This window comes from Salvelinus fontinalis, chromosome 6 (assembly GCF_029448725.1).
Source record: "Salvelinus fontinalis isolate EN_2023a chromosome 6, ASM2944872v1, whole genome shotgun sequence".
NCBI lineage: Eukaryota > Metazoa > Chordata > Actinopteri > Salmoniformes > Salmonidae > Salvelinus > Salvelinus fontinalis.
The window spans coordinates 9334015-9355508 of record NC_074670.1 but is presented as its reverse complement, the minus strand read 5'-3'; the positions used below and the strand labels follow the sequence as shown (position 1 = coordinate 9355508).

General features: G+C 41.7%; 1 protein-coding gene across 3 annotated transcripts in view; it reads left to right on the top strand.

Annotated features, from left to right (window-relative positions):
• LOC129856969 (hormone-sensitive lipase-like) overlaps positions 1–21494 on the top strand; it is a 50936-nt gene that overhangs the window by 19624 nt on the left and 9818 nt on the right. For 2 of the 3 annotated variants that reach the window (XM_055924781.1, XM_055924783.1), the window contains exons 2-8: positions 10276–10517; positions 10993–11277; positions 11395–11485; positions 17701–17727; positions 18235–18380; positions 18837–19022; positions 20148–20300. In XM_055924781.1, coding sequence (XP_055780756.1) covers positions 10276–10517; positions 10993–11277; positions 11395–11485; positions 17701–17727; positions 18235–18380; positions 18837–19022; positions 20148–20300 — 1130 coding nt within the window. The remainder of the gene's footprint in view (positions 1–10275; positions 10518–10992; positions 11278–11394; positions 11486–17700; positions 17728–18234; positions 18381–18836; positions 19023–20147; positions 20301–21494) is intronic. The other variant, XM_055924782.1, reaches the window with a different exon arrangement.

The following is a 21494-nucleotide window of genomic DNA, read 5'->3' as shown; positions in this document are numbered from 1 at the left end:
TTCTTACTTTTGCTGAGCTTCCATCAGAATGTTGTACAAGGAGTACTATTTCCAGAATAAATCGTTGTTTGGTTTTAGAATGTCCATTTCTTCTGTCGAATTAGCAACCTTGGCTAGCATTGTGGCGCGACCATTCCCATCCTCTCTTGGCGCAAAGAACGGAAAATTCCAAAATTCCCAATAAACGTTGAATAAACTGGTCAAACTCGGTTGAAAATCCTACTTTGTTTTTCTCATATGTATCAAATAAAATCAGAGCCGGAGATATTCGCCGTGTATACCGAACGCTTTTCAGAAGACAATGTCCAGCTCCCCCGCGCGCCGTCGAAGACAAAGAAAATACCGGACCTGTCACTCAAAGCTCTTATTCGGCCTCAAATCAAGCTAGACACCCCATTCCACCTTCCACTGCCTGTTGACATCTAGTGGAAGGCGTATGAAGTTCATACATATCGATAAATAAAAGCCAGTTGAATAGGCAGGCCCTAAAACAGTGCCTCGTTTTCAGATTTTTCACTTCCTGTATGGAAGTTTGCTGCCAAATGAGTTCTGTTTTACTCACAGATATAATTCAAACAGTTTTAGAAACTTCAGAGTGTTTTCTATCCAATAGTAATAATAATATGCATATTGTATCATCTAGAACAGAGTACGAGGCCGTTTAAATTGGGCACGATTTTTTTCAAAGTGATTGACAAGAAGTTTTTAAGGTGTGGGCAGAATTTAAATCTCTTTTTAAAAGTAAACATGCATGATGCCTATAGCGAGTGTCTATTACTTGATTCCATATTCTAAACAATTAAAGTAAAATGCTATAGCCCACACTTCTATGCAAAAGATGTTGTGATTCAATATTTTGTTTACCAATGGATTGTTTCTATCTGCTGCCTTGAGTTATGCACACGTGCATCATACATTAATGTAGATCTCTTCTGGGCCTTTAGTCAAGTGAATTATCGGTAGTTGGCTTTGCTATGTGTGGCTGATATTCTTTAGATTTAACGACGCAAAGCTGAATCTTACATTCGGTCTTGCTGCCTCCTTAACTGACACAGATAATAGGCTGAATGAGAGAGATTAGAGTATTAGGCTAATCCTGGATTAATTTAGGTGTTCGACTTTGCGTTTTATTGATGAACAATGGTCTTCATTGTCATTTCAAAAAAATGTGGCTAATGCATTAGGCATGACCCATAATCATTCACACATGATGCAGAGGAGGAGAGTTGGTAATGCTCGTGAGAAGATATCTATCAAAAAATTGTGAGGGCCTATAATGCTTATTTTTATTCTGGTTCAAATTGCAACAACTGCTGCTTATTCAGTATCAGCAGTTATCTTGTTCTGCAGGCAGTTATGCTCCTACTAATTCAGCAATGTCAGGTTATTTTAGACTATTTCCCAACACTGGCCCGGCAGCAGGGCTTAGGCTTGTGCTGCTGCCACATTCTGGACTTTACTTTGTTCTGAGAATTTAATTCTGGTCTTTATATTATTTAGCGCCTCCCAATACTGTATTATGTTGCAGTCGTCACATTGATCAGATTGCTCTTCCAATGTTCACAGCTAAACTCTGTCTTGCACGCTCTCGGTCTCTGTGTCTGTTGCAAATTGGTAAAAACTGACAATGAAAGATCTGTGAGCAAATTGCACAAGTTTTTAGGTAGTACATCTCTGAGAAGCTGTTCTGCTGACTTTATAAAATTACCTTTTTTTAATTTATTTTTTTAAATTTAATTTTACCACCTTTTCTCCCCAATTTTTGTGGTATCCAATTGTTAGTAATTACTATCTTGTCTCATCGCTACAACTCCCGTAAGGGCTCGGGAGAGAAGAAGGTCGAAAGCCATGCGTTCTCCGAAACACAACCCAACCAAGCCGCACTGCTTAACACAGTGCGCCTCCAACCCGGAAGCCAGCCGCACCAATGTGTCGGAGGAAACACCGTGCACCCGGCTCCCTTGGCTAGCGCGCACTGCGCCAGGCCCGCCACAGGAGTCGCTGGTGCGCGATGAGACAAGGATATCCCTACCGGCCAAACCCTCCCTAACCCGGACGACGCTAGGCCAATTGTGCGCCACCCCACGGACCTCCCGGTTGCGGCCGGCTGCAACAGTGCCTGGGCGCGAACCCAGAGACTCTGGTGGCGCAGCTAGCGCTGCGATGCAGTGCCCTAGACCACTGCGCCACCCGGGAGGCCCATAAAATGACATTCTATTCCAAAATGAATTAAAATAAAATTATGACACCATCTAAAATATAATTTCCACCTCCAGTACTGAGCCCAATAGTATTTGTAAAATGATTTCCAATAATTTTTACATATTGGACCTTGCATATAGGTTGGTCCATATTATCAGGTATGCTGTTAGCAATAAGAATGATCACCTGTAGCCCAACTGATGCAGCATAGTGACTATAAATAAATGGGTAACCCCATGCTTCAGCATTTCTCCATTTACAATGGGCAAATCATGAGCTAGATCCCAAATGTGATGTTTCTACTATTTAGCATGTATTGATGAATTGTCTCAAACTTGCATAAACACAGTGAATATACACTGAGTATACAAAACATTAAGAACACCTGCTCTTTCCCTGATAGGCTGACCAGGTGAAAGCAATGATCCCTTATTAATGTCCCTTGTTAAATTCACTTCAATCAGTGTAGATGAAGGGGAGGAGACAGGTTAAAGAAGGATTTTTAAGCCTTGAGACAATTGATGCATGGATTGTGTATGTGTGCCATTCAGAGGGTGAATGGGCAAGACAAAATATGTAAGTGCCTTTGAACAGGGTATGGTAGTAGGTGCCAGGCGGACCAATTTGTGCCAAGAAATGCAATGCTGCTGTTTTTTTCACAAGTTTCCCATGTGTATCAAGAATGGTCCATCACCATTTACATTTACATTTAAGTCATTTAGCAGACGCTCTTATCCAGAGCGACTTACAAATTGGTGCATTCACCTTATGACATCCACCCAAAGGACATCAAGCCAACTCAACATTAGGAAAGTGTTCATAATGTTTGGTGTACTCTGTGTTATGTGAGACACCTCGTGCCTGTACTTCTCACAGAAGACGTCGTCACTATTTTTTTCACTTATTGTTGACCGGCAGATCTAGCAGGGCAGAAATTTTACAAACCGACTTGTTGGATAGTTGCATCCTATGATGGTGCCACTTTTGAAAATAACTGAACTCTTCAATAAGGCTATTCTTCTGGGAATGCTTTTCTATGGAGATTGCATGACGTGTCTTCTAATTTGAAGGGGTGTCCACGTTTGTATTTATGGTGTTTCTTGCATAGAACACACAACAGACTAGGTAAATAGATCATTTTTATTATACTATGGGGATGTGATTTTTCTATTTATTAATCGTTTAGTTAACAGAGAAATAGTAAATGAGGACTGTTCTAGCATCTTACCTTCAGTGTGCCTCGGCATACTTCAATTTTTGTGTTACATATTTTTGGGGGGTGTGGCAGAAATGATTTTGCTGTGGCGTGCCACCACCGCTAAATGACTGAGGCGGAAACACTGAGCTGTACAGCACCAGTGGTGAAGGAAAACGTGTGTGTGGTCCGCGAGTACATGTTTGGTCATCCTGCGTTTTTAGTATGTTCATAAGTGTGTGTTGTCCCCGAGAAGGTTGAGCTGAAGAATTTGTCTGCCACTCGTCCTTTTGCCACATTCACTCAATCAGTATTATTCTCCTCTTCGTGACTGTCCATATCACTTAATCCCTGTGCCATTCCTCGTTTTTATTTTATTTAACCATTATTTAACTAGGCAAGTCATTTAAGAAAAAATTCTTATTTTACATTGACTGCCTACCCCAGCCAAACCCTCCCCTAACCCGGAAGATGGGCCAATTGTGCGCCCCCCTATTTTTTTAAAGCCTCTTACATCTCGCCCTTTGTATTCTTCCTTTTCAGTGTGGCAGTGTGCAAGTCGTGGGAATGTTGCATATATGCCCAGTAGACTATATTCCCAATAACTTGAACAAATAGGAAATTACATGCATAGAATTTCTAAAATAAAACAAGGCCTTACTCTTTCAAGTGTATTTTGCTTTCTAATTCAGATACCAAGTTAATATAATTCCATGCTGCTTTTAGGTTCTGTTTAGGTTTCTGATTTACTTAAGCACAAAACCTAATGAATTTGTCATGTAATGTGTAAGTATCTAGTTGTACAAAGCTCTTGCTAAGCCAGTGTCTGGTTCAGTGTTGCTATACTTGTGTGTCATGTCCAGTCACTGGTACTGGTGGCCCCTGGGCCCAGCATTGCAGACACAAACTCTTTTGGACACACTGCCACCAACCCTGTCCAGCAGCAATGCGCACACACACACCCTCCCTCTGTTTCTGGTTAACTATAGATACTTTAGGTCATTTTGCAGCACTCTGGCAGTGCACCTCCTTGCTCAAAGGCGGAGGTAGCGGTCCTGCTGCTGGGTTGTTGCCCTCCTACGGCCTCTTCCACGTCTCCTGATGTACTGGCCTGTCTCCTGGTAGCGCCTCCATGCTCTGGACACTACGCTGACAGACACGGCAAACCTTCTTGCCACAGCTCGCATTGATGTGCCATCCTGGATGAGCTGCACTACCTGAGCCACTTGTGTGGGTTGTAGACTCCGTCTCATGCTACCACTAGAGTGAGAGCACCGCCAGCATTCAAAAGTGACCAAAACATCAGCCAGGAAGCATAGGAACTGAGAAGTGGTCTGTGGTCACCACCTGCAGAACCACTCCTTTATTGGGGGTGTCTTGCTAATTACCTATAATTTCCACCTTTTGTCTATTCCATTTGCACAACAGCATGTAAAATTTATTGTCAATCAGTGTTGCTTCCTAAGTGGACAGTTTGATTTCACAGAAGTGTGATTGACTTGGAGTTTACATTGTGTTGTTTAAGTGTTCCCTTTATTTTTTTGAGAAGTGTACATTCATAATTGAAGCATTGTTGGATCTTAGAATCAGTTGCCTTGACTGTCTGAGAGAACATGAATAACCCTCCCTTGCATGCTCTTCATTTCCCTTTTGTGGTCATGCTCTCACTCTGACCATCTGCGTGCTCTGTCTCCCCATCTCTCTCCAGCTTCGTCATTCTATACAGTAAGTACCTGTGTCACCTGGGCTGCTCTGCCCTGTGCCTCTGCTGTGGAACCTGATCTCAGGTGGCTCACTCAATACAGCAATACAGCTGGTAGCCTGGCTGGCAGGCAGCCTGGCTGGCTGGCAGGCAGAGTACAGGCTGAGTACTCCACAAGGAGTCCACCAGGGCGTTAGGTTTTAATTGCTTGGATGGCAGTTCAGTTCACAATTAATGCATGGTTACTCTGTTTGATGAACTCCTCAGAAATTGTTTCAGTCGTATCTCCCTTGGGGACCACGAGCGGAAAGACAGAACGAGAGAAGACAGCAACACAGTGTGTTCCACCACTTGCTCTCTACTCCTGTTACATGACTGTCTTAGAGGAATGAAGCTTGGATTTCGTTTTCTCAGCTTGCGCAACATTTCACTCAATCAGCTTTTATACTTAAGCAAATAATACATGAGGCCATGTATTAGGACATTTATCATGGCTGTGGCATGGTCTCTTTCTGACTGCCATGTAAAGCATAACTACCTGAAAATGGTTGCTATGGAGGCTCCTCCCCCTTGCTAGCTATACACTTAGCACAATCACTTCAGACTGAAGTTGAAAGACAGCAAACAGGCTGCATTTGTTTTCATTTGACCTGTTTTTCTATTGACATTTCTTTGCATATATCCAGAAAAACTATGCTGAATCATGATTTCGACCGGCAGAGAAAAGCTTTGTCTCGTCCCGACTCCAGACACATTCATTATTATAGTACCCAGTGGAGATCGATTTCAATGTTGCAAATGTTGGAACGTCTCAATGCTTTTTATAGTGGCAGATGAGACGGTGGATCTGTAACCGCTAGGGTTGCAAAGGGTCAAACTTGCCGAGAAATTTCCATGGGCAGTTAAACCTGGGAATTTGGAATTTTGCTTAAATTCATCAAAAAAGTTAGCTTATAACGGTGAACCTTTTTTGTGGGATACACAAGGCAATTCTAGGTCTTGTGGCATATTTTGGTTCTACTATTCCCAATTGAATTGCAACCCTCTGCATGCACAGTGTATTCTTCCATCACATGTACAGCTGATTCTCAAGATCTTGCACACTAATGAGATGCTATTGAGCCCACACTACTACACTGTCTGAGCCAAGGACTACATGCTTTCTGGTAATTTTTGACTAAAATACTGAGTGGGGTGAATACATTTTATATGATATACATGATTTTTTGATAACTAGTAAATAGTAGCCTACAGCAAAGTGTTTAAATCATTTCTAACGTGTTAACAATTTCTGCTAGTCAGTTTTTGCTAACATTTAGGATTTAGCTTGCTTGAGCCTGCTAACTGAGTGTAAATTCACCTGTTTCCTTACAGGTTTAATTTTAAACCATTTATCTTACAAAGGAGTTGTTTAATCTAACTGCTTAACTATTTATCTCTACATGGAATTGTATTTTTAAAATATTTTTTTACTATTTTTTTTTACTATCTTTACAGGAAAATGCCACGGGCACTATCTGATGTGTGGAGACATTTCACTGCAGCTAATGTAGAAAGAAAAGCTGTGTACACTTGTAAATACTGTGCCAAATTAAATGTGAAGAATGCAACAAAGATGCAGTATCATCTGGCCAGGTGCATAAAGTTCCCTCAGCGCTCACAACAAGCAACCTCTGACCGAAGTCCCTATACTTCTATTATAAGTGAAAATTATGACTCAGACATCTTATCGATAGCAACAGCTCATGGTCCTCCTTGAATCAGTTTTTTTTACTCAATGGAGGAACGTAGTCAGATGCTGATGAATGTCTTACTCGAGCTCTGTATGCAACTGGTTCACCTCTGATTCTCACAGGCAATGTGTATTGGAAGAGATTTCTGAATGTTCTTCACCCAGCATACACCCCTCCAACCAGAGTTCAGGTGAAGGTCAAGCAAATCATAGAGAAAGCAGACTGTATTGCAATCATCTCTAATGGGTGGTCGAATGTTCGTGTGCAAGGAATAATTAGCTATATCATCTCCCCTCAACCAGTATTCTACAAGGGACAACAGACACACCGGTCTCTACATTGCAGATGAGCTGAAGGCATTCATCAATGACCTTGGACCACAGAACGTATTTTCACGGGTGACAGTGCTGCAAACATGAAGGCTGCTTGGTCTAAAGTGGAGGAGTCCTACCCTCACATTACACGGCTCATGCATTGAATCTGCTCCTCAAGGACATCATGGTACTGAAAACGGTGGATACACTCTGCAAGAGAGCCAAGGAAATGGTTCGGTGTGTGAAGGGTCAAGTTATAGCAGCAATTTACCTCACCAAGCAAAGTGAGAAGAATAAGAGCACCACATTGAAGCTGCCCAGCAACACCCGTTGGGGTAGTGTTGTGATCATGTTTGACAGGCTCCTGGATGGGAAGGAGTCTCCAAGAAATGGCCATATCACAGTCTGTTGATATGGACAGCCCCATCAAGAGGATCCTCCCGGATGATGTATTTTAGGAGAGAGTGGTAAGCAGCCTGAAACTCCTGAAACCTATAGCAGTAGCCATTACACGGATTGAGGGAGACAATGCCATCCTGTCTGACGTTCAGACTCTGCTTGTAGATGTAAGAGAAAGGTTCTTGGCAGTCTGGCAAAGTACACTTCCAAGCAAAGGCTTTGGGATGGAGATGCAATATGGCAGTCGTGCCAACATATCTCATCAGCCACCTGGTGGAAGGGACTTTGTGAATCTGAGGCTCGTTCCCCTGTTGCCTCCATCATCCTCCAAATCCCACCAACATCAGCCGCCTCAGAGCGCAACTGGTCCTTGTTTGGGAACACACACACCAAAGCACGCAACAGGCTGACCAATACAAGGGTTGAAAAATTGGTGGCCATCCAGGCAAATTTTTGGCTTTTTGAGCCTGACAACGATCCATCCTCAACAGGGTTGGAAAGTGACAGTGAAGATGAGGCCTCAGAGTCTGATGTTCAAGAGGTGGACATTGAGGAGGTCCAAGGAGAAGACTTGGGAGACAACCAAAGCTTTAGTTTCTGGACTCTCATTTTACAGATGTATGTTAATGTTTTTGGGAGATGCGATGGCTCATTCAATATTCCCTTTTGTTCAGTGAAATCATCCCATGTGAAGTCAACTCGTTCAATTTGTAACAATGTTTTTATTTCTATTGCAAGCATTTAATCAGTGGCAATTGTCTACTTATAAGGTAAAAGGTTTATGTTTCGGTCTCCATATTGTAAATATCTCCAAAGCAAAAAACATCTGCATTTTAAATGGTATTAATATTAATTCCTATATATTCCCATGGAACGTTTCCACCTCTGAATATTCCCCAAAATGTGCCACCCTAGTCACAGCAGTATTGCGTTGCTAGGTAATGATGCAAACAATGTCTGTTTTTCTGAATGTGGCTATGTGTATGTTGTCTGGTATGTCTTGGGATAGACTCTTACTCCAAATTAGAGGTCGACCGATTAATCGGAATGGCCGATTTTAAAGTTTTCATAACAATCGAAAATCAGGTTATTTTGGGCGCTGATTAGCCTTTTTATTTATTTATTTATTTTTTAAATTACATCTTTATTTCATATTTATTTAACTAGGCAAGTCAGGTAAGAACACATTCTTATTTTCAAAGATGGCCTAGGAACAGATTTTTTTCCTTGTCAGCCCGGGGGATTCACTCTTGCAACCTTACAGTTAACTAGTCCAATGCTCTAACACCTGATTACATTGCACTCCACGAGGAGCCCAACTGTTACGCGAATGCAGTAAGCTAAGGTAAATTGCTAGCTAGCATTAAACTTATCTTATAAAAAAACAATCAATCAATGACTTTCATTGCTCCAATGTGTACTTAACTATAAACATCAATGCCTTTCTTAAAATCAATACACAAGTATATATTTTTTAAACCTGCATATTTAGCTAAAAGAAATCCAGGTTAGCAGGCAATATTAACCAGGTGAAATTGTGTCATTTCTCTTGCGTTCATTGCACGCAGAGTCAGGGTATATGCAACAGTTTGGGCCGCCTGGCTCTTTGCGAACTAATTATGATAACATTGAAGGTTGTGCAATGTAACAGGAATATTTAGACTCATGGATGCCACCCGTTAGATAAAATACGGAACGGAATAAATGTTTTGTTTTCGAGGTGATAGTTTCCGGATTAGTCAAAGGTATATGGTTTAGAGCGAAATAGTCGACGCGTTATAATTCCTGTAATAACTTGCGGCTGAACTTGAAAGGGGTTCCTTCGTTATTTTACCGTTCATGTCTTCCATAGAGAATGTCTTGATCTACTTCAAATAAGGTCTGTGTTTCGTGCAGGCTTAAACCGCCTCGACATTTTGATACCCGTGTAAATCTCACTAGGATAAGGTAACGTTTGTCAACACGTTTTCATAAATCCACTCTACAATTTTTTTTTATCTTTGCTTATATTTAGCCAATATTGATCAGAGTTACCTTGTCCTATGGATATCTACACAGTTATAAAATTGGCGAGGTGGTGTAAGCCTACACGAAACACAGACCTTATTTTAAGTGAATCTAAAAATTATCCTATGGAATAAATGAAGGAACCGCTTTTCAGATTTTGCTAGTAGGTGTCATGGGAATTATGACTCACACTTTGGTCGTCAATTCTTACCATGCCCATTATTAAAATAGGATTTCCTGCATATAGAAATGACAGTTTTTGTTTTCAACATTCACCACAGGTAACTTAAACTCTATTTTTATCAAACAGTTGAGAGTATCTGTCTCCTAAGCAGACTTTTCAGTATCATTGTCACTTCAGAGCTGTGTGTGTATTTATGTATTATATTAAGTTAAAATAACAGTGTTCATTCAGTATTGTTGCAATTGTCATTATTACAAAAATGTGTGTGTATTATATGTAAAACATTATTTTTATTTTTTTATAAATCGGTATCGGCTTTTTTTTTGTCCTCCAATAATCGGTATCGGCGTTGAAAAATCATAATCGGTCGACCTCTACTCCAAATCACCTGTTGTATAAGGCTAGCTATAGTGGGTTAGCCATTTGAATGAAGTGAGTGTTAAGTATAGACTATTTGGGGGGGGGGGGGGGATTAGACAGGATCCGTCTTTGTATGGTGTTGCATGCTGATTGTGTCTCTTCTCCCCCCCCCCCCCCAGTGATGGACACCAAGGCGGTGTTTACTGCCCTGTACAGTGTGTGTGAGGAGAATGCTACGTTCTTCTCTGAGGGTTCTAAGGGGGCCCAGGGGGGCGCGGCACAGCGGCTGGTGGACACCATGACCCTGATCCAGGAGCACGCCCGCAGCCTGGAACCTGTCATCTCAGGCTTTGCTGCTGTCTACCACCACTTTGACTTTGACCCGCACATACCAGCCAACGGATACCGCTCTCTAGTCAAGGTAGAATGACAGGGTTTGTGTCCGTATGTGTGACAACTCCCTAGTTAAGAGAGATTGAGGGAATGTGTGTTGTGTTTGTGAGCGTCCTTAGTGCATATGTGGGTGTGCCTGACGGTCTCAAAAATGGGGCGAAACGCAACACCAGCATCGAATGCCTCAAGTTTATTTTTATTCCGCTTTTATTTATTAATTTTGCTATCAATTGATTGAGTGTCACGATAGAACCTTTTCAGGCTCCCTCTTTTATTGATGAGAAATCATGACCACCTTTCTGCCAGCTGCTTACCTCTATTAAATAGTCTCTGAATTTCTGTCTCCACATTTTTTATGGTCTCTCTCTCCTTTTCTGTACCTGTTGTTTTTTGCTCTGACATTCTCTTTTATTAATGTTATTTCTATCTCTCTCAAGCACCTTTCCTCCTCCCCCCTATTTCTCTCACTCCCTTCTCTTTTTTTCCTCTCACCCCTCTCCTAGGTGGTGCGCTGCTGCATTCTCCACATCATCCACAAGGGGCGCTACATCTCCACCAACCGCCGCAGCATCTTCTTTCGGACGGCCCACAACGCAGGGGAGATGGAGGCCTACTGCTCTGCCCTATGTCAGCTAAGAGCCCTGCTCTACCTGGCCCAGCGACTGCTGCATGACAACAGCCACGGAAACCTCTTCTTCCACGAGGAGAGCGGCCTCAGCCAGAGCTTTGTCCGGGAGTACTCCTCCATGCACAAGGGCTGCTTCTATGGACGCTGCCTTGGATTCCAGGTAGGGGGGAGATTTGGAGGGAGGAATACTTTTGGAATGACCTTGAGGCCCTTTTGGTTAGCCTCAGGGGAAAGTATTTTGTAGTGATTTGTGTTTCATGTCTCTCTCCTCTTCCAGTTCACTCCAGCCATCCGTCCCTGTCTGCAGACCATAGCCATCGGCCTAGTGGCCTTTGGAGAGAACTACAGGCGCCACCAGTCAGGCATTGGTCAGTGGCTCCAGCAAACCTCCCTATTGATGGAAACAAAAGCCACTCAATCATTAATTCATTCTCATTTACACCCTAAACCATTCTGACATGGCAACTCAATCAACGTGAAGGGATTGTGAGGGTGAATATCAATGCTAGATGCAATACATCAAACCTTTCTCAACCACCCATCTGGGATAATTGTCATCAGCAACGCTGAATAGCATAGCGCCACAGTCAAATAATATTACAAAAAATATTTATAATCATGCAATCACAAGTGAAAGAAACCAAAACACAGCTTAGCTTGTTAATCCACCTATCGTGTCAGATTTTGAAAATATATTTTACAGCGAAAGAAATCCAAGCTTTTGTGAGTGTAGCTTTCTATGCCACATTAGCTTAGCCTTATATTAGCTTGCTTAGCTTGGTCACGAAAGTAAGAAAAGCAATCAAATGAATCGCTTACCTTTGATAATCTTCGGGTGGTTCCACTCACGAGACTCCCAGTTACACAACAAATGTTCTTTTTGTTCGATAAATATTACTTTGATATCCAAATACCTCCGTTCATTTGCTGCGTTTGGCTCCGAAATTCACCGGAAAGAGCGGTCACCAAAATGCATACGAAAATGCCAAATAATATCCATAATGTCCACAGAAACATGTCAAACGTTTTTTATAATCAATCCTCAGAATGTTTTTCAAATATATATTCATTAATATATCAACCGGGAGTGTTTATTCATTACGACCGGGAGAAACAATGGCCGCCTTTCTCTGTTACGCAGAACTCACTCTGAGAGCCCCCACCTATCCACTTACGCAATGTGATCTTTCACGCTCATTTTTCAAAATAAAAGCCTGAAACTTTGTCTGACACCTTAGGGAAGCCATAGAAAAATAATTCTGGTTGATATCCCTTTAAATGCAGGTTAGGCAGGCATAAGAACAGAGGTTTCAAAAAAGAGACTTCCTGATTGGATTTTCCTCCGGTTTTCGCCTGCAATATCAGTTCTGTTTAACTCACAGACAATATTAAGAACGTTTTGGAAACTTTAGAGTTTTCTATCCTAATCGGACAATTATATGCATATTCTAGTTTTGGGGGCTGAGAAATAGGCAGTTTCAAATGGGTACGTTTTTTTAGCCAAAAACGAAAACACCGCCCCCTAGTCTTAAGAAGTTAACCTCTCTAGGGTATGTGGGACACTAGCGTCCCACCTGGCCAACATCCGGTGAAATTGCAGAGCGCCAGATTCAAAAACAGAATTACTCATAATAAAAATTCATAAAACATACAAGTGTTATACATCAGCTTAAAGATTAACTTCTTGTTAATTCAGCCACTGTGTCAGATTTCAAAAAGGCTTTATGGCGAAAGCATACCATGCGATTTATCTGAGGACAACGCCCAGCACACAGAAGCATATAAGCATTTTCCATCCAGGTAGACGAGTCACAAAAGTCAAAAATAGCGATAAAATTAATCACTTACTGTTGTGTATTGATATTCTAGTTTTGTCCCTTCAGGGCACCTGTAACCCCCCTATGTTGAAATGCTTGGAATGTTCTTCCTGTGAAACGCATTAAACAATGCCCACGTTAATTTCTACTCCCATCTCATGTCCTGTCCTTATATTAGTTGTATAAGTAATATTGTGCTATACAACACTTACATTTGATCTTCATATGGTTGCACTCACAAGACTTCCAGTTACACAGTAAATGTTTGTTTTGTTTGATAAGTCCCTCTTTATGTCCCAAAAACTCTGTTTTGTTGACGTGTTTTGTTCAGTAATCCAATGGCTCCAAGGCAGTCACAGCAGGCAGACGAATAGATACTAAAAGTACCGGTAAAGTTCGTCGAAACATGTCAAACGATGTTTATAATTAATCCTCAGGTTGTTTATTGTCTTTATAATCAATAATATTTGAACCGGACAATACCGTTTTCAATAGATAGGAAAAATAACAAACAAAGCGTGCCAGTTCAGGTCTGCAAAGTTCCTCTGACCAAAAGGACTGTTTACTCGTCATTTTTCAACATAAAAGCCTGAAACCATGTCTTAACCTTTACAGCCCAGGCGTTCCGCTAGCGGAACTCCTCCCACATTCCAATGAAAAGGCAGAGCGCGAAATTCAAAAAATATTTTTTAGAAATATTTAACTTTCACACATTAACAAGTCCAATACAGCAAATGAAAGATACACATCTTGTGAATCCAGTCAACATGTCCGATTTAAAAAAAAAAAAAAAATGTTTTACAGCGAAAATAGCACGTATATTTATGTTAGCTCACCACCAAATACAAAGAAGGACAGAAATTTTTCACAGCACAGGTAGCATGCACAAAGCCAACCTAACTAACCAAGAACCAACCAAACTAACCAAGAAACAACTTCATCAGAGGACAGTCTTATAACATGTTACAAAATAAATCTATGTTTTGTTCGAAAAATGTGCATATTTGAGGTATAAATCAGTTTTACATTGCAGCTACCATCACAGCTACCGTCAAATAGCGCCGAAGCAGCCAGAGTAATTATAGAGACCAACATGGAATACCTAAATACTCATCATAAAACATTTCTGAAAAATGCATCGTGTACAGCAAATGAAAGACAAGCATCTTGTGAATCCAGCCAATATTTCAGATTTTTTAAGTGTTTTACAGCGAAAACACAATATAGCATTATATTAGCTTACTACAATAGCCTACACACAACCGCATTCATTCATCAAGGCACGTTAGCGATAGCAATAGGCACGTTAGCGTTAGCGAATAAACCAGCAAAAGATATCAATTTTCACTAACCTTCATAAACCTTCCTCAGATGACAGTCCTATAACATCAGGTTATACATACACTTATGTTTTGTTCGAAAATGTGCATATTTAGAGCTGAAATCAGTGGTTATCCATTATGCTAACGTAGCTTCCTTTTCCCAGAATGTGCAGATATTTCTATTAGACTCTCACCTATTCTGACCAAATAGCTATTCATAAACATTACAAAAAAAATACATGTTGTATAGGAAATGATAGATCCATTAGTTCTTAATGCAATCGCAGTGTTAGAATTCTAAAAATATCTTCATTACGACATAAGGCTTATGTTATAGCGAGAGAGTGGCCAAAACCGGGGCGCAAAACTACTAGTATACAGTTCGACAGATATATGAAATAGCATCATAAAATGTTTCTTACTTTTGGTGATCTTCCATCAGAATGTTGGACAAGGGGTCCTTTGTCCAGAACAGTCGTTGTTTGGATTTAGAACATCGTTTTTCCCTCTTGAATTAGCAAGCACACTGGCTAAGTGGCGCAAAGCTCTCCTTTCTGGAAAAAGGCACACAACGCAACACGCCTAACGTCCCGAATAAATTTCAAAAATCTAATAAAACTATATTGAAAAAACATACTTTACGATGATATTGTGACATGTATCAAATAAAATCAAAGCCGGAGATAGTAGTCGCCTATAACGACGGCTTTTCAAAAGGCAATTCCAGGTCCATCTGCGCGCTCTCCAGAAAACAGGAAATGGATGACTGGTCGTGCCAAGAGGATATATTCCACCTCAGACCAAGATAAACACTTCATTTTTTCTCTCACTTCCTCTTGACATCTAGGGGAAGGTGTATGACGTGCATGTATACTCATACGTATCATGCCCATTTATAGGCAGGCCCTTGAACAGAGCATAATTTTCAGACTTTCCAATTCCTGGTCAGAAAGTGTGCTGCCAAATGAGTTCTGTTTTACTCACAGACAAAATTCAAACGGTTTTAGAAACTAGAGATTTTTCTATTCAATAGTAATAATAATATGCATATTGTACGAGCAAGAATAGAGTACGAGGCTGTTTAAATTGGGCACGTTTTTCCCCCAAAGTGTAAATAGCGCCCTCTATCCTCAGGTTAACCTGTCTAGGATGAGGGTGCCGCTAGCGGCACTCCCCCCCCCCCCCCCACCCCCACTGAAAAACCAGTGCCGCGAAATTCAAAAAATATTTTTTTTAAATATTTAACTTTCACACATTAAAGTCCAATACAGCTAATGAAAGACACAGATCTTGTGAATCCAGCCAACATGTCCGATTTTTAAAATGTTTTACAGGGAAGACACAATATGTAAAGATGTACATCTATTACCTAAAAACACATTAGCATAATCCACCATCTTTTATTTGTCCACCAACACCAGTAGCTATCACCAATTCGGCTAAACTAAGATATTTATAGCCCCTAACCAAGAAAAAAACTCATCAGATGACAGTCTGATAACATATTTATGGTATGGGATAGGTTTTGTTAGAAAAAAGTGCATATTTCAGGTAGATGGCATAGGTTACAATTGCACCCACCGTCACAAATGGACTAGAATAACTACATAGAGCAACGTGTTTACCTACTTACTAATCATCAAACATTTCGTAAAAATACACAGCATACACTAATCGAAAGACACAGATCCTGTGAATACAGACAATATTTCAGATTTTCTAAGTGTCTTACAGCGAAAACACAATAAATCGTTATATTAGCATAGCACATAGCACATAGCAGCCCAGCATTGATTCTAGCCAAAGTGAGCGATAACGTAAACATCGCCAAAATATATTAATTTTTTCACTAACCTTCTCAGAATTCTTCAGATGACACTCCTGTAACATCATATTACACAATCCATATAGAGTTTGATCGAAAATGTTTATATTTAGCCACCAAAATCATGGTTAGACAATGTGAAATGTAGCCCAGCTGGTGAGAAAATGTCCGTGCGCCATATTAGACAGTGATCTACTCTTATACATAAATACTCATAAACGTGACTAAAAAATATAGGGTGGACAGGGATTGATAGACAATTTAATTTTTAATACAATCGCGGAATTACATTTTTTAAATTATCCTTACTTTTCAATACAGTTTACGCCAAGCGAAGCTACGTCAAAAAACATGGCGTCCTAAGCCACTAACATTTTTCGACAAACACGATTTATCATAATAAAAATGTCCTACTTTGAGCTGTTCTTCCATCAGTATCTTGGGCAAAGGATCCTTTCTTGGGTCTAATCGTCTTTTGGTGGAAAGCTGTCCTCTTGCCATGTGGAAATGCTAACTTCGTTCGGGATGAACTGGAAGCGTGCCCAGCAATTCACAGCGTTTCAGAAATAAATGTCCCAAAATCGCACTAAACGGATATAAATTGCTATAAAACGCTTTAAATTAACTACCTTATGATGTTTTTAACTCCCATAACGAGTAGAAACATGACCAGAGTAATATTACTCCCTCCACTAATGCTTGGAACAAGTGCGGGTCGATGTCCTCCAGGCGCATTACGCAGCAAGAAAAGAGTTCCTAGCTACAGGGTTTTTTAATTTGTAGTGCCTGTGAACGCGCAATCGACCCCATTCAAATCGTCATCACGTAAAGGCATCCAGGGGAAGACGTAAGCAGTGTCCGTATACTCATAGCAATAACTGCGGCCTTTTAACTGACTCCAGATCAGGGGCCAACATTTCTGAAATCTGACTCCATGTCAGGGAAATTGCTGTAGAATGGGTTCTGTTCCACTTAGAGACAAAATTTCAACTCCTATAGAAACTATAGACTGTTTTCTATCCAATAATAATAATATGCATATTGTACGATCAAGAATTTTGTGGGAAGCCGTTTCAAAAATTACACGATTAGCATAAATAGTGACAACAGCGCCCCCATCCTCAACAGGTTAAGACTGTTGACATCTAGTGGAAGTCGTAGGAACTGCAATCTGATTCCTAACCCATTGGATTCTCTATAGGCATTGAGTTGAAAAACAGACACATGAAAATAATTCCAGTTCCTGGATGGATTTTTCTCAGGTTTTTGGCTGCCATATCAGTTCTGTTATACTCAGACATTATTTTAACAGTTTTGGAACCTTTAGAGTTTTCTATCCAAATCTTCCAATTATATGCATATCCTAGCTTCTGGGCCTGAGTAACAGGCAGTTTACTTTGGGCACGCTTTTCATCTGGAGGTGAAAATACTGCCCCCTACCTAAGAGAGGTTAAAGGGAGACTTACTTACATTACCCATTAACCCACACACACATTCGAAATTCTTTCTTAATCCCCAAATGACATAACAGTCTAGAAGGATTCCAGCATTTCATAGGTCATGGATATATGGACACTAATATGATCGAACACTGTCTTGTGCTCTATGCTGCATCCCAGTGGAGGAAGGAGGTATTGCACCGTATGGTGAGTATCTGTCCCCCTGACCACTGCCATAGTCTCAGTCTGGGACATAGAGCCAGCCTTTGACATGGTCACCCTATCCCCGTGGTCACCTATTAACCAAGTCTTGGTGATTAATTAGATTAGGGGAATCTGTTTTAGTGCTGTGGCGGAACAAATAGCCATATAGTTCAGCTCTCCTGGACAACAGGTGACCACTCCTCCGTCTCATCCAGACTCTCCTGTAGCTACAGGGATTGAAAAAGTTCTGTTTAACAGTAGCGTGTACTGCCTCCCCTCATGGCCATCGCTCTGTCTCTCTGTGAGGTGATGTATTAGTCACTCACTCCCGCTCTTCTTCCCTGTCACTTTTGTCATTCATCTTTATCCATACCTATACATTTTTCCCTCTCTTCCACTACCTTGACCCACTCTTTTTTTACCTGCAACTGTCTATCACCCTCTCCTTCTTGCATCCCTCCTACAACCATCCCTCCACTATCTTCTCTCCCCCCTTCCCTCTGTCTCCAGGTGTAGCAGCCAGCTCCTTCTTTACCTCCGGGAAGTACGCCATCGACCCGGAGCTAAGGGGGGCGGAGTTTGAACGCATCACTCAGAACCTGGACGTCCACTTCTGGAAGGCCTTCTGGAACATCACAGAGACTGAGGTTCTATCTGTGAGTCACTGACCACTCTGGACGGACCTTGTAACTGGTCGCTGGTAGAATACTCTCCCCTTGCGCTGGGATGTACAGCTTAGTGGTAGATTACTCTTCCCTTGTATGTGTTTGTCTCAGCGTTTGTCCTGTTGGCTATCTTGACTCTCTTTAATGCCTCATAGTTATGTAGTTGCAGAGCTTGTAATACTGTCACTGTGTTTAGATTTTACTGGATGCTTTCCTGCCATGAGGAGATGCTTTCAGCTTTGTCTTTTGTCAAGTTTATTGACCTACAAATGACCGGAAGATCAAAACAATATGATATGGTGAATTATGAATGTTTATCTGATTTGCCCTCTGCCTTCACTCTTTCTTTCTTGTCCCTCCTAAAGGAAAAGACTGAAACATTGCGGTGTATCTGTGACCAATGACAAAGTAATCTTCTTCCTCCTTGCCTTCCACTCTTCCCTTCAGAGTCTAGCCAGTATGACATCCACCCAGGTGAAGGTGAACCGTGCCCTCTCGGTGCCCCCTGTTCCCTTTGACCTCCCGCTGGTGGCCGATCCGCACCTCACTGTCACCATAGAGGCCCCGTCGGCCCACACCGGCCCTGGCCCCGTGCAGATGAGGCTTATCTCCTTCGAGCTGAGGGAGGGACAGGTAACTTGTTCATATTTGCATTTTGAAGTGACTCAAATCCTATTTTTTGAATATCCGATTCAAATTGTACTTTTCCTGCAGTCTGAACAGGGAAAAAGTACATGGGATCGATATTTCAAACCACCTTTATATGTGATGAAAAAGGAGGACCAAGGCAGTTTTTATATAATACATTTAAATGCCTTTATTTTTATGGCGCGTTCAATGGAAACAAAGATTAAAAACTAGTAAGCAATACTATACACACAAAAAATGGAAATACTGTAGATAGGTTATCAAAATGCAAGTCAAGGCTGGAAGCATAATCCAAAAAGTTTTGCAATGTAAACAAGTTTGTATTGGACAAATGCAGGTAGGTCCCGCTTGGTTCTTTGGCACCTAGTGAATAGAACTCTGGTCTCATACTGGTTACGGTCCAGTCTCAGCTGATTCTACATCAAAGTTCACTGTTAGCCTTTTAAATCTCAGACACGCAGAACCTTTAACTGGTAGATCAAAATGTGCTGCTGTCGCTGTACTACCTTTGACAGCAGCAGTCTGACAGTGTGTATTTCTCATATTCATTTGCTTTAAGCTGTTGAGAAGCCTCTTTCTGCGTGAAATGCTCAAACATCAAGGGATTCTGTTAGTTTGCGTTTCCTTTGTCTGAGAGCAGCTGTTGTAAACAAAAGTGTCTTCTCTGCTCATCCGTGGCTTTTAATCCCTTTAAATCCTCACACACACACTCACACTCCCATTTATTTATTTGGAGAGGTATTGAACAGCAGAGCTGAGCATCTGTAGTCTGGCATTAAACCAGACATGATAGCAGCCAACGCGTTCAACTCACTCATTGATCCTGCTCAGTCAAAGAGCTGTTGTCTTATGTGGAGAACACAAGCGAAAGCCTCTGCTGTTCCCTGCTAATGTTAATGAATGGGAATGAGGATGGTGTGTTTCTGGTGGAGCTGGAAGGACAGTCGGGAGCAGAGAGAAAAACACACAGCTAATCCTGACTGAAGGGATTGTTCAACAGAGCTGGAAAGCAAACGGACAAATCAACATCTGTAGCAATTGAAGTGAAAACAGAAATTTTCGACCTTTGATTATGATAGTGATTACTTGGCTGTCTCCCTCCCTCTGTAGGACAGTGAGGCGTTGCTGTCCCTGTCTCGTTCTGAGGGGGGTCCTATCTCCCTGTCTCTGGGAATGAAGACCAAGCAGAGCCCCCCTTCTCGCTGGCTCCTGGTTCACTACCACGGAGGAGGCTTTGTGGCCCAGACCTCCAAGTCTCACGAGGTAACAACACATTCTGTTCTCTCTCGTTTGTTCGTTGGGGAGGAATTGACATCACGTTTCACCTTTAACCTAACTAGTGTCTCTATGGTGGGAACCCATGGTGTGGCCTGGTTCTCTCCACAGCCTATCTGTGTTCAAGACATCAATATCTTTTAAAATATATTATTATAGGTAACTGGAATCAAACCATTCTAATAAACAGTTTGGGAGTTGCGTTGTTAGAGGGGTACTTAGAGGGTGGTCTTGACGATATGATTGTGTTTTCACTCCATGGCTTCCCTGTAGTGAGCTGTTCCTGCTAAAGACTGTTTAATTCATCCTGTAGGGTTGATGGACACAGACTTCGTTTGTAACACTCTATTATCTAGTGATTGGTGCAGGCCAACACCCCTTACCCCCTCTTCCACTCCTGTCTCTTTCCTCCCTCATTCCATCTCCTATCTCTCCTCCTCCTCTCACCCCCGTCCCCCCCCCTCGTCCCCCCCTGTCCTCATGAAGTGGTCAGCTCAGAGCTCAGCCTCGGGCAGATGAGACAGGGGGCTGTATTATATAACCAGCAGGCTACTTTAAACCACTGAGACGCGTCACCATGAAACCAGAGTGGACTGGCAGTCCCTTGATTTCCAATAGCCTAGCAACCAGAGGCTATAGGAAGTGATCTGAGGAGGAACAAGCCTGTCATGTTGAATTAGCCTGGAATTCTGCATGAAGTTATTATGGCTTTATATTACATAGGCCCTAATATGGAAGATGTCTATCTGTGTGTGATCTCTAGGCTCTCTCCTCTTAACCTGTCCTCTACGTGTTCCTCCTTTCTGATCATTATTCCCTATGTTCTCTACTCTCCTTTGTCCTAATGACCTCTTCTGTCATTTTTGTAATCCACCCCTGCTCTTTGCTTTCTTTTCTCTCTCCTCCCTCCTGCACTGTACCCACTGTTCCTTCTTCCCCCTGGCCAGTGGGGAGATGGATAGAGTCTGTGAGGGAAGGAGTCTGTGGTGTCTCCATTCTTCACTTTTCTCCCTCCTGCCACCTTCACTCATTTACATTTACATTTAAGTCATTTAGCAGACGCTCTTATCCAGAGTGACTTACAAATTGGTGCATTCACCTTATGACATCCAGTGGAACAGCCACTTTACAACAGTGCATCTAAATCTTTTAAGGGGGTGGGGGGGGATTGGGGTCAGAAGG